This window comes from Mus caroli, unplaced genomic scaffold (assembly GCF_978045245.1).
Source record: "Mus caroli unplaced genomic scaffold, Mus_caroli_1 scaffold_3, whole genome shotgun sequence".
Lineage (NCBI taxonomy): Eukaryota > Metazoa > Chordata > Mammalia > Rodentia > Muridae > Mus > Mus caroli.
In genome coordinates this window covers 106,277,876-106,296,157 of record NW_028227258.1, presented here as the reverse complement: position 1 = coordinate 106,296,157, position 18,282 = coordinate 106,277,876, and the positions used below count along the sequence as shown (strand labels likewise).

At 37.4% G+C, this 18,282-nt stretch overlaps 2 protein-coding genes across 4 annotated transcripts in view; one reads left to right on the top strand and one right to left on the bottom strand.

The window, feature by feature from the left end:
• The window catches only part of Nbea (neurobeachin), a 539,067-nt gene that overhangs the window by 398,486 nt on the left and 122,299 nt on the right, over positions 1-18,282 (bottom strand). For all 3 annotated transcript variants that reach the window (XM_021158784.3, XM_029475178.2, XM_085835883.1), the window contains exon 11: positions 1,435-1,543. In XM_021158784.3, the coding sequence (XP_021014443.1) occupies positions 1,435-1,543 (109 nt within the window). The remainder of the gene's footprint in view (positions 1-1,434; positions 1,544-18,282) is intronic.
• On the top strand, positions 12,830-14,182 carry LOC110291569 (ras-related protein Rab-5B). Its single transcript, XM_021158783.3, has one exon. It carries the CDS (start codon positions 12,966-12,968, stop codon positions 13,611-13,613), a length of 648 nt encoding a protein of 215 aa, XP_021014442.1. The 5' UTR covers positions 12,830-12,965; the 3' UTR covers positions 13,614-14,182.

The following is an 18,282-nucleotide window of genomic DNA, read 5'->3' as shown; positions in this document are numbered from 1 at the left end:
GTTTTATATTTGAAAATTAATGAATGTGGTTCACAAAATAAGAAAAGAAAATTAGAACTCATGATCAAATAATAAAAATATAAAAATTAATATGATGACAAAAAATTTTAAAATGAGAAAACTTTTGAAATTTGTTTGAAAAAATTGTTTTAAAAAATACTCTAAAATCTAATCTATTTCAATAGACTGTATTTTAGATTATAATTATTAAATACACTGTCATGAGATTAGTAATAAGAGGTATCCATTATACAACTTCTGGTCAACTGCACCAGTTATCTCAGATGATAGGGCAAGAAAGCCACAAGAGAAACAGACAGTTATCAAAAAAGACATGTCATTAGTTTTAGATGATACTACTTCTACAAAGTTCTAAAGCAGCTACAGGCCCATAGTTAAAGAAGGAGTGGAAACAGCAATACAAAAGGTTTACACTAATCATCAATAATTCTATTTCTATGTACCTGAGAAGCCAAAACCTAAAAAAAAAAAAAAAAAAAAAAAAAAGCCCAAAACTCTTAAAACATGAAATAACATTTTTGATAAAAATAAATAAATAAATCCATCGAAAATTGGGTAAATTTTCTGTACTTAAAAAAAAAAAGACATCCTAAATAATTAAAAAGGTGAAACCTGTAAATTGAAGGGCTTAATAAGAATGTCAATGTAACAAGGGCAACTTCTGTGGAAAACTGGTGAGTGAATACATAGGAACAAAGAAAGTGAAAAGCAGCAAGGCAATCTTATATTAAATGAATGAGACAGATGACTATATCATCAGCTATCAAGATGTACCAAAGATCTTGCTTAGCGCCTGAAAACAGAAACAAAATCTTAATGTTGTAAGGTCCAAGTTTACCAACAAAAATGAGATTTTGGTGCAGCAGAAACTATCTTTTCAAACAAATGGATTAGCTACACACAGGGGAGTGCACTCAACAACAGGGTTCTATTCCAGTAAATCCACTGGAGACAAAGGTATAAGGTGAGGATGCAACGAATGTACCTAATCTACTGGAACCTTGGTGTAGTGGCACAGCACATTTCCTCCTTCCCTAATAACTGTGCTCACTGCAAGTGGTAGCTCATGTCTAGTCAATGTAGCAACAGCATGGGTCATGACTTTTTAAATTGAGTTTTCTTGAGACAGAATCTTACAGTGTAGTCCAGACTACTCTTAAACTTGTACCTCTCCTCACTCAGTCGCCCTAGGCCTGCAAGAGAATTTTTCTAAATTTTCTAGTTTAATTCAAATTTCTTCACACTATGCCAGTACTTACATTCACAGCATAATATAAAATGTTCTTTAATTATCAAATGATATTACCACTGAACAATCATCAGTTTATCATGAACTGAAGATAACTTAAGAAAATACAATTAGGGATTTTCAACTATCCAGTGACAAAAGCCACCAATATGTGTATCACTTACCTTTTCAAGTAAGTAGCCAATGACTAAAAAGCCTTTTCCACCCAGCATCTGTTCTTGCATGGCTACTGAACTTTTAAGTAGTTCAACCAGGAATGCCAAAAGAGTAGCACTGTGTGTAAAGTACAGATAATTCATTTTGTAGTCATTAAATATTTATTATAAACATAGTATTCCATTTCAGTAATTTGTTTGCCAAACAGTAACAACAAACAAATTAATCTATATCCTTTTTAAAAATGGTATCTGGCTTTTATTATACAAGCATGTATCTTCCCACAAGCAAGAGAAGATATAATTAGTTTTATCCTTCAAGTTAAAAAAACAAAAAATTAAAAAATAATTATGTATAACTCATATTTGAGTTAAGCATAAAATGTATCTATACATACACAGAAATATATTTCACTTTTTAAATCAACCTGACATAAGAAACATACGACTATTCTATAATATATACAGTATCATAATATTTAAAAACAGGTTATCAAAATTTTTTCAATATGTACAGGACATTTTTTGTGAAGAACAAAGCTGTTTTTTTAGCTATTGTTCATATGGTTTATAAAAGTCAACCAAAGAAATGTCACATACCACGTATGTCCACTCATACCCTCAGAAAAGTTCATGAGAGCAAAGTAAAGATATGACTCATGTATTATAGAAATGAGAAGTTGTTAAAATTAATTACATAATGTACACAAACACATAAAATCAGATAACAGTAGATAACAGACAAAGTTAAGCAATTGGTATGTACACTGAATGAATGAGGAAACAAAAGGAAATTGATTGCAATGAATTAGTCTTTGATAATGTTTTTCTTCACAAGTTATATATTTTCAACCAGCACAATGACACAAGAATGAAAATAATACACCCTTCATTATGAGTACTTAATACAATTACAATAAATTACCGTATACTAGACTTTATCATGAACTGAAATAATATCTATCTGAAGTATTTTATAATATACCTTAAATCACCTATTTATACTAAACAGAACAGTAATTATACTTGAAAGTATTGCAGAAAATTTAATGAGGAATGCTCAAAAATCATTAAAGAAACCTAGCTAACTGGAATTTTACTTACTTTAGCTCTCCTGGTTTCAAAACGAATGATAACAGACTTCTCCAATAATTTGGAAATTTTATGTGTTTATTTGTTTTTTGTTTATTTATTTATTTTACTTAAATCAAACATTTTCTCATGACAAGAACCAATAGCTAAATGATCACTAACATTATTATGAAAAATGAACAAACTACTTGATATTCTAAAAGACATACTACCCAGAAATAAGGTACTTTATCACAGGAAATTCAAGCTCGGTCACATTAGCTAGCCCTACATACTTAAACCACACACAGAAAAATAAAAATTGCTATTACTAATCAGAGATACTACTTTTACTTTGTCCTCAAACTTAGGTATTTTTAAGAAAAACACAACTAGCAAGGAATCCCTTGGGATTCGGTAAAGAAGCTATTAAGCAATCTAGCATATTTTAAATGAATTGAGTCAACCGTCAAGTCCACTTCACAAATACCTGCTTAAATCCTCTACTACATATAGCACCGTGTTTAAATGGTTGAAAATAAAGAGAGCTACTGCATAGATATTCCACAATTTCCCACCTATACATAATTAGGGGAGTGGGTTCTTAAGCATCAGAACTGTCAACAGGAAGAATCAAGTCTGCCTCACAATGTCTCTCTGATACATTAAGAAAAAAGCAGGAAGTATTCTCTGAGAAAAATCACACATATATGCAGAACCATATGAAATTACAAGGACTTTTATAAATCTTTTATATCACAAGACTATCCATTTGCAGTCATGTCATGTGTGAACTCAGACCTCTAAATACAGTGGCACTCCAATGCAAAAGCAGGATACATTTGGTATAATTCCAAAATCTGAACACAAGACCATGCTGTCTGTGAAAAATTGACTCCACTCTGGTATTACAACAGAAACTCAAGTTCATTTACTCACCAAAGTGTTTTCAATTTATACCTAAGATCAAATGCAATAATAATACCAAATCTTTTCAAAAAAATCTTAAAAATAAGGTATTTTTTGACATGGTGGACTTAATAGTATACAGATGGCCATCTTCGAAGAGGTACAATTTCAAACATAATTTAACAAACTTACCAGTAACTAAAATGCATCGGATTGCTGCAGGGCTCACAATTAACTTGCAAAATTCTTTGTACTGCCATACAAAATTTCTCTCCATTCTTGCCTATTTCCAACTCCCCTAGATACAAAGGCAAATATAAAGGATACTTCAGCCCATTCCTATATCTCCTGCATTCCACTTCCTGTCTAGAACACATCAGTTCATGTGTAGAAGGTCTAAACATATAGGCTAAGCCAAAAGGCAAGCAGTTCTATCAGCCAAAACTAACACAACATAGAACATGCCTGTGCAAAGTACAGCCTCAGCCAGGGACAGAATGTCAACAGAGTTCCTTGGCAGATGAGACAGCATTAATTATTATGCAGTGATATAAAATTGTTAACCCTTCTGATTAAAAGTATTGTAATTTTTTTGTAAGTAAAAATTTTACTTTAAGAAGGATTGAGGATTTTAAATCCTGTCTCCTTGAAGAAAAATGACATTGATAAAACTATTTTGAAAAACTTTCCCTTGAAAACTTAATTATCATCTTCCAATTTTAATAAGATTCTTGAATAAGTTAGCAAGCAATATTCACTTATAGTTATTTATGAGGGCTAAAGTCCAGGGGTAGAAGAGGTGGAATAACAACAACGATATTGTTTTGCCTGGGCCTGCTCACCATCTTAGTAGAGAACAATCAACCATCTTGATCAACATAGAAGAATATTTAGATACTATATATAATGATAATTTCGAATGAAAATACATACACTATATTTTCATTCCACTAAGATGTATGTGAATACAGACTGACTTAGTTCCACTGTCTTTTCCAATTATTATTATGAAATAAGTAATATGCACTATTCTTTGATAGAATTAATAAAGTTTTATTATCTTTGGGTACTTTTAGAATTCAAACACAAAAGATATTGCAAAGATCTGCCTTCTTATAATTGAAGTTAGGAGAAATGAATAATCTATGAACATTTCTAAAGCAATCTCATATAAAATAAATTATAAATATTTAATTTTATATTAAAACAAAAAAGATAAGGTGGATTTCAAAATAAACATCTTTTTATTAAGAAGAATGTAACTAGCCTATACAAAACTTAAAGATTTTTGCTGAGACCCAACACCTCTTCTTCCCCTTTAAGATGGTATATTTAATATTTTAAAAACCTACAGGCAAAATGAGTGTCAAAATAAAGTCAGGAGTAGGTTAAGTCCCAAGTAAGATTTAAGATTTATCCTTAGTGGTAAATTCTTTTGAAATTCTCTTTTCACCTCTTTAAGCAGCCAAATATTAAAATATACTAAAATCTTTCTAAGATTATTAAAATTACATAAAATACTTACTATAACATAGATTCCAGGCCATGCCTGTCACCCTAGTATATAGAAACTTCGCTACTTGGGAGGCCAAGGCAAGAGGATCATAGAGTATGGGGTATAAAAATAGTTCAATGATGTCCCAAGAAACTTTGTGAGACACTGTCACAAATGTAAAAGAAGGTTGTGTTCCAGGGACATAAGTAACAGAGAAATGCTTGCCTAGCATACGTGAGGCCATGGTTCTAATTCCCAGCACCTAAGAAATTGATTTTAATAAAAGAAACAATATACTAGAAGAGTTAAACCCTTACACAGTTCAAATGAAAAAGGTCTACACCAAAGGTTTTGAAGTACAAGTACAGTTAGCAGTTTTTGAACATGGTACTCTTAAAGACATCACTTCAAAGGCCACTGGATATGCTAGGAAACACTGACAACTTCTTTAGTGCACACAATGCGACCTGACTCAGTGTGCACAGCAGCTTCACACCAAAGGAAACGACTTAAAGGAAAGAGCAAATGCAACACTAGTAAGAGAGAATACAGACAGAAGGTATGGGTGATACCACACGGTATTCTTTGCTATCAAGTCTCTGTCTCACGTGATTTAAACATGCAACTGCTACCAATGCTGCACACACCTAAGAGATTCAGGAGAGGCTTTCTAACACTCGAATCACTAGGCATTTATATCTTCCTTTGTTATAGACGGTGGCTTTATATTTCAACATCCTATATTTGAATTTCAAAAAAACTTCGAAGACTAAAATTTTACTACTTTGATGTACCAATGAAATAAACAAAAATGTTAAATGTATACATTGCCTGGAGAGATGGCTCATCAGTGAAGAGCACTGGCTGCTCTGGCAGAAGACCAGGGTTTGGTTCCCAGCACCGATATGGTGGCTTATTTGTGTCTCCAGTTCCAGGGGATCTGGTACTTTCTTCTGGCCTCCAATGGGCACCCACAAATTAAAATGTCCTTGTGCTCACCCTTCCGCTTTGGACTCACAGCACCTCAACATCTGTAATGTAGCAAGAATGCTTCTCTGTCACTACAGCTCTGACTTTTTAAGAAAGTCATGTAAGTGAAGAATGTCTGTGATCTTTCAAGGTTCTTTTCCAGACTTCCATATATTACCCAAATTTGAGATTCATTGCTGTAAATACATATATTCTGATTATTTTTAATTGATAAATGTTTCATGGTAGAAACTGAAGAGTCATTTTGGACATCCATTCATCTCATGAAGTTTCTAGTATGGCAGTGTGAATAAAACGACTATAAAGATATATAGAAATGTTTGTTCATGAGCAGTTTGTACTCTCTTCTCATAAATAAAACCAAGGAGTAAGAAGCTCAATTATACATGTATATGGCTGACTTTATACAGAACTGTAAAACTATATTCCAAAAGTGTTGTATTATTTGGTAATCCCACTGATTCTCGGTTCCAGTGTCACATCTTTACCAGCATTGGCAGCATAAGCCAAAAAAAAAAAAAAAAAAAAAAGAAAGAAAAGAAAAGAAAAAAAAGAAAAAAAAACCAACTCTAGTCATTCTACTAAGTACACAGTGCTATCAAATAATGATGGCCACTAACGCTAGTCATGTTGAAAACCTTGAGAACTCTGACATGAATGTTACTAAACACATCTTTATTGGATTGGTTTTATATTTGAGGGTTGACAGTGCTTGTGAACACTTGAAATAAACCCTTCTTCAAATAAGCAATTGGCTGTTATCTTTTTGCAATCTGTATCAGGCCTAAGACCTACTTAGCTCCAGTTCTTGGCCCCATAAACCCTGCCGTGCATGAGCTCAATCTTTTGGAGTAGATCCAACCAGGAAGTGGTTGGCTATTCACCTCTGTGCCACTGCTGAAGCAATAGCATATCTTGCCCGGTCAGGCGAAAATGTTAAGTTGAAGGATTCGCAGCTGGGTAGAGTGACTGTTACTTTTTCCGTCCTGTAGAGTAGAGTACACTTCAGCATCATGAGAGCGAGCAAGTAGGGATAAAGCTGCTGAATGAGTACTAGCTTGATTTGTCCATGTATTATGCCCCAGATAGTTATGGTGTCGGGAAGAGGCGCTGTTCCCTATATGAATGCATTTTAGGAAGCTTTATAAAAGTAAAAGTAAAGTTTTCAAACTGGGACAGCCAGTATGTAAATAAGTGAGGAGGCTCATCAAAAACTAGTGGTAGACTCAGCACACTGTCCATCGATCCACCACTGTGGTGCTTTGTATGAGAATGGGCCCCATAGGTTAACAATTTGAATGCTTAGTCATGAGAGAGTGGTACTACTTGAAAGGATTAGGAACTGTAGCTTTGTTGGATAAAGTGTGTCACTGGGGGTAGGATTCAAATGCTAGAACCTGGCACAGTATCAGCCTCTTCTTGCTGCTTGTAGATCACGATGTAGAACTCTTAGCTACTTCTCCAGCACCATAACTGCCTGTGTGCTGCCATGATCGCTGTCTAGATGATAATGAACCAACTTTCTGAAACTTTAAAGCAGGCTAATTAAATGCATTCTTTTATAAGAACTGCCATGGCCATAGCATCTATCTACAGCAACAGATCTCTAAGGCAACCACCTTGGGAATATACCTAAAAGACACTATATACAACCACAGAGATACTAGTTCATCTATGTTTACTGTTGCTCAATCGCAATAGCTTGGAAATGGAAATACTCTAGGCTTCTATCAACTAATGAGTGGAAAATGAAAATGCTGTGCATTTCCACTGGAATATTATCCAGCTGGTTAAGAAAAATAGTACTATGACAATTTCAGGTAAGTGGATGGATCTGGAAAACATGATATTGAGTGAAGAAAACCAGATACAGAAAGAAAAATGTGTGTTCTTTCTTATATGTGGAGGCTTGCTGATTGACACCAAGAGTATTCCATCAACTACTGAATAGATAATGAAAATGTGGTTCACTATGACAGTAGTTTTTACTAATTCTGATGTTAACCTCCTTGACCTCATATAGGCAGGCTGCTTTTCCAAATTCCATTATACTCAGTCATCAACAAAATGAGAGCAGAAGTCTATACTGGGATACAAAGGTAAACAGTCTTTGTGTAATTCTCTAATCTTTTTCTTCTCCAAATAAAATAAATACTGGATCAAAAACTTAAACTAAATCCTCAAGTAAACTGTATTTTTCCATATTAACAATATACCTTTCTTAAAGAAAGCCACCAAATTTCATATGTAATTTGACACAGCATTTTTTATCCTAACAGAAGCTAAGTGAATCTAAGAAAAATCAAACACTATACTCTACTTCAAAGTTTTGTCCCACTAGTCTCTCCTTACTTAATTCTAGTTCTTCTTTATCTGGACATTATATGTTCCAGTATACTTGGCTTAGAAAACCACAGCAACACCAAACTTGGCTTAGTTCTTACAACACTTTGCAGAAGTTACTCGTAATATTTGATGCCAAACACTTAACAAACATACACACTGATTTGTGGAGGACAGCAAACTAGATTTTTTTATTAATATGAACACTATATTAATGCTGACTCATGAGAACAATGTTCAATAACTATTATTTTCACATATAACTCCAAAACAGCGTTTCCCTTCTACAACTTCTCTCAATAGGTTCCTAAAAATTAGGAAGTGCAATTTAAGTACAAATCCTAAAACTCCTTCTATGCCCAGCCAATATGAACTGATTTTCCTCTATGGATTACATTATCCTAACTCAAGTTACTCCAGCTGTGGACAAGAAAACAGAATCAAATCAAAACCAAACCAAACTTGACCACTTGAAAAAAGTAAAGGCAGAACAAACATCCCATTTTCAAGAACCTCATGCATCCTTATGTAAATTGACTAAAGTCTGTAAGAGTCACTGGACAAGTATTTCCTATATGCATCATCTGTTCTTAAATGAAACAATCAAAAGTTTAATTTTGAGAAACCTGTGCAAGTCATGGAGTTGAGCCTGTGAGCACATATTTATTTCTATACTTCTCATGAATATCTAGATCTTGGCTGTAATACCAATGGATGTCATGACTACTTTGGGGGCTCCAAAGTCATTCACAATTTTACAAAATCAAGATTAGCAAGAATTTGTACTTCTACTGAAATAAATATTTCACTGCATGTTACTCTGATGGCATGTTAATCAATTTACATAACTAACAGCTTCTCCCTCCTGTAATTTTTAAGGATATTTACGTAGACTATGATCCTCGAAGGCATTCACTGAAAATCACATTTTGTTCTAGGTATTAATAGCTCCTGGTTCCAAATAGTTTTCTATAAAAAGAGTAACTGCACATATTAATGTCGTGACATGCTATCTTTCTGTTGTATACAACTGAGTGGTGCTTAAATTAGCTTAAGTTATCTACATCCTCATGTATCACTTACACTATGGTAAGGACATCCACAGCCTACTCTCTTAGCTGGCCTATCTAGAGACATAATACCATGCAATAGCACATCACAGCCTCTCACTCTCGGCCAGTTGTAACTCAGTACCTACTGATTCTGTTTTCACTGCTCTTTCCTACTTTTGAGTTCTAAAGTTTAAGTTTTACTTATGTCAAATCAGACACCAACTTAATAGAAATATTTTAACTAATATTTATGTTTTGGATGTTCCTACAAACAAAGTTTACCTCGAACACTCCACCAACTGCTACTAATAGTTTTTAGATCCCTTTTATTTTATACATGAGTTGGCACATATAGAATACTGGTACACTCCAGAATTTCTTTTGTATCCCTCAGGGATGTCTGTCATTTCTGCTGTATTTTCCAGATACTCAACAGAGGCAAGCATATGAGAAACAACCAAAATCATCCCATTCATTCTTTGGAAGCTGATGAATATTCACAATTAATTTCTCTCCATGAAGAACTGCTCAAAAACACAACTTTTTAAAAGATGCGTTGAGTCTCTCCATTCAAAAAAAGATGTTAATAAAAATCAGCAATGTTTTCCAGTTTCATGAGGTTCAATGTATCTATTCTTGATCTTAGAGCCTGAGCCATTGGAGTTCTGTTTAGGAAATTTCCCCCTGTGACAATGAGTTCAAGGCTCTTTCTCACTTTCTCTTCTATTAGATTCAGTGTATCTGGTTTTATGTTGAGGTCCTCGATCCACTTGGACTTGAACTTTGTACAAGGTGACAAATATGGGTCTATTTTCATTCTTCTACATACAGACAGCCAGTTAGACCAACACCATTTATTGAAGATGCTTTCTTTTTTCCATTGTATATTTTTGTCATCTTGTCAAAGATCAAGTGACCCTAAGTGTGTGGTTTTATTTCTGGGTCTTCAATTCTATTTCACTTATCAATGTGTCTGTCTCTGTACCAATACCATGCAGGCTTTATCACTGTTGCTCTGTAGTAAAGCTTGAGGTCAGGGATGGTGATTCCCCCAGCTGTTCTTTTATTGTTAAGTATTGTTTTCAGTATTCTGGGTTTTTTGCCTTTCCAGATGAATTTGAGAATTGCTCTTTCCATGTCTTTGAGGAATTGTGTTGGGATTTTGACAGGGATTGCATTGAATCTATGGCCATTTTTACTATGTTAATTCTGCCAATCCATGAGCATGGGAGATCTCTCTATTTTCTGAGATCTTCTTCAATTTCTTTCTTGAGAGACTTAAAATTATTGCCATACAGGTCTTTCACTTGTCTGGTTAGAGTTACCCCAAGATATTTTATATTATTTGTGGCTATTGTGAAGGGTGTTGTTTCCCTAATTTCTTTCCCAGTCTGTTTATCATTTGTATAAAGGAAGGCTACTGATTTATTTGAGTGAATAAGAACGGATACAGAAAATATGGTTCGTTTACACAATGGAATACAACTCAACTATTAAGAACAAGGACATCATGAGTTTTGCAGGCAAATGGATGGAACTAAAAAATATCATCCTGAGTAAAGTAACTCAGGCCCAAAAGGACATGCATGGTATGGACTCACTATAATAAGTGGATATTACCCCCCCAAAAGTATATTGTACCCAAGACAGAGTCCACAGAACTCAAAAAAGTCAACAAGCTGAAGTGCCCAAGTGATGACACCTCAGTACCATTTGAGACAGAGAAAGAAGAAAGCAATCACAAGTGGGGAAGGAGGAAGGGACTTGAGAGGGAAAGTTGATGGGGCAGGGGGAGTGAGGGGGAGAGGAGAACCTGATCTGTTATTGGGTGAGGGAAAAGGACTGAAGCCCTGAGGGCCAGCAGAAAGAATAGAAACAGGCAACCTCAGGAAATAGGAGGTTGGGGGGACCCTCCAGAATGTATCAGAGACCTGGGAGGTGAGAGACTCTCCGGACTCATAGGGAGGGACCTTAGATGAAATGTCTGACAGTAGGGAGAAGGAACTTATAGAGCTCACCTCCAGCAGGAAGACAGAGCAACAAGTAAGGGATGGGGTTGCCATCCTACAGTAAAAACTCTGACCCATAATTCTTCCTATCTGAAAGAATTACAGGGATGGAAATGGAGAAAACCTGAGGAAAAGAAGATCCAGTGACAGGCCCCAAGTGGAATCCAGCTCAAGGGGCGGTCCCAAGGCCTGACACTATTACTAAGGCTATGAGGGGCTCACAAAAAGGGATCTATCATGACCACACTCTGAAAGACACAAAGAGCAGCTGGAAGAATCAGATGCAGATATTTGCACCCAACCAAAGGACAGAAGTTGCTGACCTCTGTTGTTGAATTAGGGGAGGGTGAAAGAAGCTGAGGAGAAGGGCAATCCTATAGGAGGACCTGCAGTAGTCTTAATTAACTTGGACCCCCGAGATCTCTCAGTCACTGGTCCACCACACAGGCAGCATACACCAGGTGATATGAGGCCCCCAACACACATACAATAGAGGACTGCCTGCCAGGTCTGTGTTCATTCAGAGATGATGCACCTAAACCTCAAGAGACTGGAGGCCCCAGGGAGTTTAGAGGTCAGGTAGGGGGTGGGGACAATCATGTGGAGACAGGGGTGTGGGGAGGAGGTATGGAATATGGAACAGTTGGAGGGCAGACAGCGGGGGGAGGGGAGGTAAGAATAAAATATGGAGTGTAAAAAATTAATTATTTATTTAAAAAAAGAAAAATATATAAGCACTATGACTGAAAAAAAAAAAGCTCAGATTCACAGGAACATTAATGAAGGTGAACTGCAAAGGAAATATCTAAAGTGAAACAAATGTAATATGTTTTCATCAGTCTGTGTTAGATATGTCAAAAATAGAGGTCAAAAAACAAAAATGTGTCTAGGATTTATACAGAAATTAAATAGACAGATATTCTAAATATCTGTGAGATAGAAAATTGCCACAAAAATAAACTTCTATTATTATTCTATGAACTATTGGGGGCTAAGCATATACTTTTTTCTGTGTTGTTGGCAGCAATCTATCTGCAAGTCTGTGGTTTTTGTTTTTTTTTTTTTTCATTTGCATTAAACCATAGATTAATGCTGTCAAGACAGACCTTTTACAAGGAGTCCTTTATAAATTCAGATGACCAGTACCAGGATCAACACTCTAGCAGTGGATCCTCATCAAAGTTCTACTGTGAGGGCCATATGTGCCCTACTCACAACCACACAAAAAGTCATGGTAGAATAACCAGGCAGAACCTGGAACCATGAATATCTGCACATGACCCTTGTGCAAGACATTCTTTTCTCAGGAACTTAGCAGTACAAACATTATCCTTGATTTCTGATCACTAGCTAGTCCACTAGAAATCCTTGAATGGTCATATTTATTTCAGCATTCCCTTGGCTTTCTGAGTTAGAAAGGGCCTGTGTCACATCTGCCACTGCTTTGAGCACACTGTAAGCTCAAAGAAGACAGCACCTCCAAACCTTAAGATTTTCTTCCGAGTTTGGTTGAGCTGCGGCTGTTTGTCTGTTCCACACAGGCTTGGGCCCAACGCGGGAGATGGAGCCCCAGGACTGTTGAGGCCTGGAAGTCCCTCCCCTCCCCCTTCCCACTTTGCTGCTTTGTGGCATTCCCCTCCCTCTACCTTCTCCTACTTTGATAACCTGGCTATGACTAGCAGAAGTACAGCCAGGCCCAATGGGCAACCCCAGGCCAGCAAAATATGCCAGTTCAAATTGGTCCTGCTGGGAGAGTCTGCGGTGGGGAAGTCTAGCCTGGTGTTACGTTTTGTCAAAGGACAGTTCCATGAATACCAGGAAAGCACCATTGGAGCGGCCTTCCTCACCCAATCCGTGTGTCTAGATGACACAACAGTCAAGTTTGAGATCTGGGACACTGCTGGGCAGGAGCGATACCACAGTTTAGCCCCTATGTACTACAGGGGTGCCCAGGCTGCAATCGTGGTCTATGATATTACTAATCAGGAAACGTTTGCTCGGGCAAAGACATGGGTAAAGGAACTACAGCGGCAAGCCAGCCCTAGCATTGTTATTGCCTTGGCAGGGAACAAAGCTGACCTTGCCAACAAGCGCATGGTGGAGTATGAAGAGGCTCAGGCATATGCAGATGACAACAGCTTATTATTTATGGAGACTTCAGCTAAGACTGCTATGAACGTGAATGATCTCTTCCTGGCAATAGCAAAGAAGTTGCCAAAGAGTGAACCCCAGAATCTTGGGGGTGCGGCAGGCCGAAGTCGGGGTGTGGATCTTCATGAGCAGTCCCAGCAAAACAAGAGCCAGTGTTGTAGCAACTGAGGGGTGGCTCGCAGCAAATATGTATGGAGTTAGCAGGAGAGCTAAGAAATAACCTCCATCCCCACCCCTCAGCACACAGCCCCTACGGTAACAGCACACTGAGCCCTGGCTCCCAAGGGCTGCCTCCTGACAGCTCCATCATGACACTTTTTAATGCTTCAGCAACCAACACCAGGCAGCTGTTGCCACTACTATGCCCTACCTGGGGCTTTGGGTCACATCTCCCCAGGACCTTCCTTCCAAAACAAACTTCTTCACTTCGTGTTCTAGGTGCAAGACAGTGACCTCCTCATTGTCCCCCACCCCCGTGTTTTTCCAGTGTTTCAGAGAAGACTTCTGTCTCCTGCCTCCCATCCCACCTCTCATCATTACTCCCTCTTCTCGATCCTGTTTCTCCTCTTTACAAGATGATGAAGGGTAATCCCAGGGACTGAGAAGGGAGGGATATACTTTTAGTTACATTAAAGACCTTGTGGGGAGAGTAAGGCTCACAGCAGGAGGGAGTGAGGAAACATTGCTTTCCCATTTTATTTATCTGGTAAGAGTTTCTTGTCTATGAAACACTGCGGCACCAATGAGTAGGACTTGTGGAGGGCGTTCCTAGGTAGGAGTGAGAACAGGGAGTCAAGCTCATAGGCACTGAATGGGAGTTTATTAGTTAGTAGGACAAAGGTCGAGGTGCAATGTCACCGTGGCTCTGGAACTTGCCCAGAGGCTGGTTTCCCTTTTGTCCCCATCCACTCACCCCACTCGAGTGTGGGGATTGGACCTCAGAGTGCTCCAAAGAATCTTCACTGGTTGCCTGCACCTTTAGCTCTGCTGTGATCTAATTGGAGGAGGTATTCTGATACCGTCCTCTGAGGCCTATGTATACATAGGCATTTCCCCTACCCTGGCCTTGAGATGGCCTTAACCCCAGACACCATGCCCCTGCAGTTTGCACTTTATTTGATGGTAGTTCAGTCAAGATACGGGGTTTTTTTTTTGGGGGGGGGGGGGTTGATTGATTTACCTATCCTTCAACCGTTTTAATTAAATGGAATCTACAATGAATGAGGTTTGGCCCTATAGAAGACAGTAACAGTGGCAGCTACTCACACCCAGTCTCCACTGCTAGCTTCCTCTGACTGATTCATACCTCTATTCTTGGGTATAGGTTTTTCTGAGCAACTGGGAAGTGGCCTCAGAATAGCATGGGCCATGGTAGTGGAGTAAAGAAAGGTCAGGCAAAAGGAGTGTTCCATCTTCCCAGGGTTCACATTCAGTTTGCTATGTCTTACCATGTCTTTTCTACTTCCCTGTAAATATGTATAAGTCTTTATTCTCTGTACAGTCTGCTCTGCCTCCTGGTTCCCATTAGCCCTCTTTTCTTCTCCTTTTGTTAATATCTTGGATTTAGTTCCTCCTTCATTCCCCCACTTACTCTTACTTAATCCATGTACCACGAGGGGCTCCTACCACAAAGGCTGCTTGTCCAATGACAGGGCAGCTAGAACTGAAGGTGCCTCACAACTGCCTTGTATCATCAGAGGGCTTTGGTCCTTCCTAAGTCTCTGGCCTCTCTCCGTCCTATATTAGGTGTTTGAGGGTGTCTGTGGGAAGCTATCAAAGCAAGAGGAAACTTGGTATTTTAGCCAGAGTTTGGGAGAAACATGCAGAAGAAAGGAAGGACCACGGTAACCTCAAGTTGAGCCTTTCTGCCCCTTGGGCTCAGAGATTGACTTGTGTTCCAGAGCAGCTGAGGAATCCATGAGGCCAAGATTCTCAAGGACCCAACTTAGGTTCCTCCACTTAGGACTCAATTCTCTTCCTTTTCCAGGGGCAGCCTTAGTTCTCATGGCCCTGAAACATATATTTACTTCCCTAAAATCTGTTCATCTGCAAAATATCCAGGCACATCCATTTTACAAGTGGAGACTCGAGGGAAGCTCTCCAAGTCTCTTAGAAACTTAATTCCTTCTCTGCAAAAGTGAAGATGTTTTATTGCCTTGGGGCTGGGAAACCATTTCCCTAGGCTTTACCTCCCTCCCTCCCCCCTCTCATAGGAACAGTATTGGCCTTAGTTCCTGGCCTACCTGCTGCCTTCCCTCTCCTGCCAGCTCTCCTGCCTTTGCTGGAGCTCTGTTGGGCTTGAGGGGTTTTGTTCGCTCCCTCCCCTCCCCTGTTACCTTTTTTCTTTTGATCAGTTTTTAGGGGGAGGGCTCATCTTTTTTGCCTATATATTTCTTTCCTAAGGAAGCATTTGCCTTTCTTTCACTCTCCTAACATAACAATCGTGGTAACAGAATGCAACTGCTGATTTATCAATGTATTTAATGTAAGGAAAAAAGGAAAAAAGAAAGTGAAAAAAAAAAAGATTTTTCTTCCATGCTCACCTTAATTATCTTTCAATTTCAGACTGAGTTACCATATTATAGTAAGAGAAGACTTAAAGGCATACCATATAATAGTAAGAGATGATATTTTTACTGTCTCTGCCAGCAGGTATGACCTCCATGTAAGCCCCTAAATGATACCCCCCCAAAAAATAATATCAAAGCAATTCTTCAAAGGCCTTCTATGCTTCTAAATGTTAGGTTATCAAGGGAGCAATTCTCAATGTTGTTACCTGATATTACATGTATGATAGATGAACCACAAAGGAAAATATAACACATCTGAATTTGAAAATAACCCATCTATATTTAACCTTATGTATCTGACCCTTGACTCTCAAAAACATTAGTTGAAATTGGCTTCTCTGGAATAGTTTGAAAATTGCACTCTACAGAGAGATGACGAGTTTGCTCGCACATACTGAAAGACCTAAGGTACTGGCAAAGGGTATGTGCCACTGATGCTCACAACTAAGACAATCAGTTTCTCAGTCTTCCTGAAGAAAAACTGAAAAGCAACCAAGTATTAAATGAGAAATGAAAGCCAGATGTGGTGGCGCAGGCCTTTAATCCCAGCACTTGGGAGGCAGAGGCAGGCAGATTTCTGAGTTCAGGGCCAGCCTGGTCTACAAAGTGAGTTCCAGGACAGCCAGGGCTATACAGAGAAACCCTGTCTCAAAAAGAGAGAGAGAGAGAGAGAGAGAGAGAGAGAGAGAGAGAGAGAGAGAGAGAGAGAGAGAGAGAGAGATGAAATAAAAGGATTTATAGGGCCCCTAAAATCCATGAAGGACTTTAGGGAACATTTTAGAATGAGTTAATAATGACAGTCTTGATAAATATAACAAAAGAGATTGCCCACCATCTATTATTTCCATGCACTGTACCCTAAGTAGTTTCACTTCAAAGATAAGTTTTCCTTACCAATTCAGTAATTCTTTTAAATAAAGGCAAACAAGCAAATGTGACTATTAGCTGTAGCAATATGTTCTTCCATAAATATATATAAAAAACAAGGAAATAAAATTGAATAAGTTACTTCTGTAAATATTTAGCCAAGTATTTAAATAAAATTGCTAATTATAGTTGGTATTTGCTCCACTAGGAAAAACATCTTATACAAATACTGGCTTAGCACACACAACCACAAGCTATGTTTTGGCTAGTTGAATTTAAAGCCCATGATACAAATCTAACAATTTATGTATTGTAGTATATTTTCCTGAATTAAAAATCATAAAAAGTTATGTCACATTTAAAAATACAGTAAAATAAGATTAAGGTAGTTAGACAATGAAACATCTAAGTTTAAAGATAATTTTGATGCTTTATATATTAATTAGCTCTTGTGCTAATTAAGACTAATTATGCTAAAAGAACATAAAAATCAACTTAATTACAGTAATAATTGTGCTAAGTCAAGATAGAATGATTTAAAATAGAAGAGAATTATTTAACTTTACTAAACAAACTCGCAAGTCCCAATTTTCACCTTGTAAGAAGCCCTTTGAAGCACGTGATCACTGATGCAATGTTCTGTGAAATTCTCTAAGTGTAAATTTTCTGAGACAAGCTTCAGTTATAATTAAAGGTAAAAGACCACTTTATTTAGGAAAAACAGACCTACACAATTTCATTGAAATTATTGCTTGATATTAATTTTTAACTTATAAAATATTGTGGTTTAAGGTACAGCTAAAAATGGGATTCTGGAAGCATTCATAGGGTTCTGCATGCAGCTCTGAACTCAGAGCACTGCAATGGGAAGGCTTACATCCACTCACTAAGCTTGTATGGCTCTGTGAATGCTCACTTTCATTCATTCTCATCATCAGGAGATTCTGGCTACATCACATAACACGTGTATAATGCCAAAAATATTGTATTGGGTTATAGTTTACAAGGTTAGTAGATTATTTTCTTTATGTTGTACAGGAAGAATGTATTGCTGGCATATTTGGTTATTTGCCTTTGAAAAGTCTTCAATAAACTAACAATGAAAGTGTCTTTCAGATGGAACTTACATGACACAAGAATAAGTACTCAAAGAATATCACATACTACGTCTATCAACTCATGACCAACACTATGATCTGCAATCAGAAAGTACAGGAGAGAGTGCAAACCAAAAGAACATTTACCTTTGCAGCATATAATTTCTGATAAGAACTTCCAATGTATATTTGCTTCATAAGAAAAAAACATCAGCTTAAAGTACTGGGCTTAAAAAATATTTACACTAACTCACAGTAAAGCAAGAATGTTTTAAATGTATTGCCTAACATTTTAAACAGCTC

Excerpts from the sequence above, each read along its gene's own strand:
- LOC110291569 (XM_021158783.3), top strand. The coding sequence starts at position 12,966 with ATGACTAGCAGAAGTACAGCCAGGCCCAATGGGCAACCCCAGGCCAGC.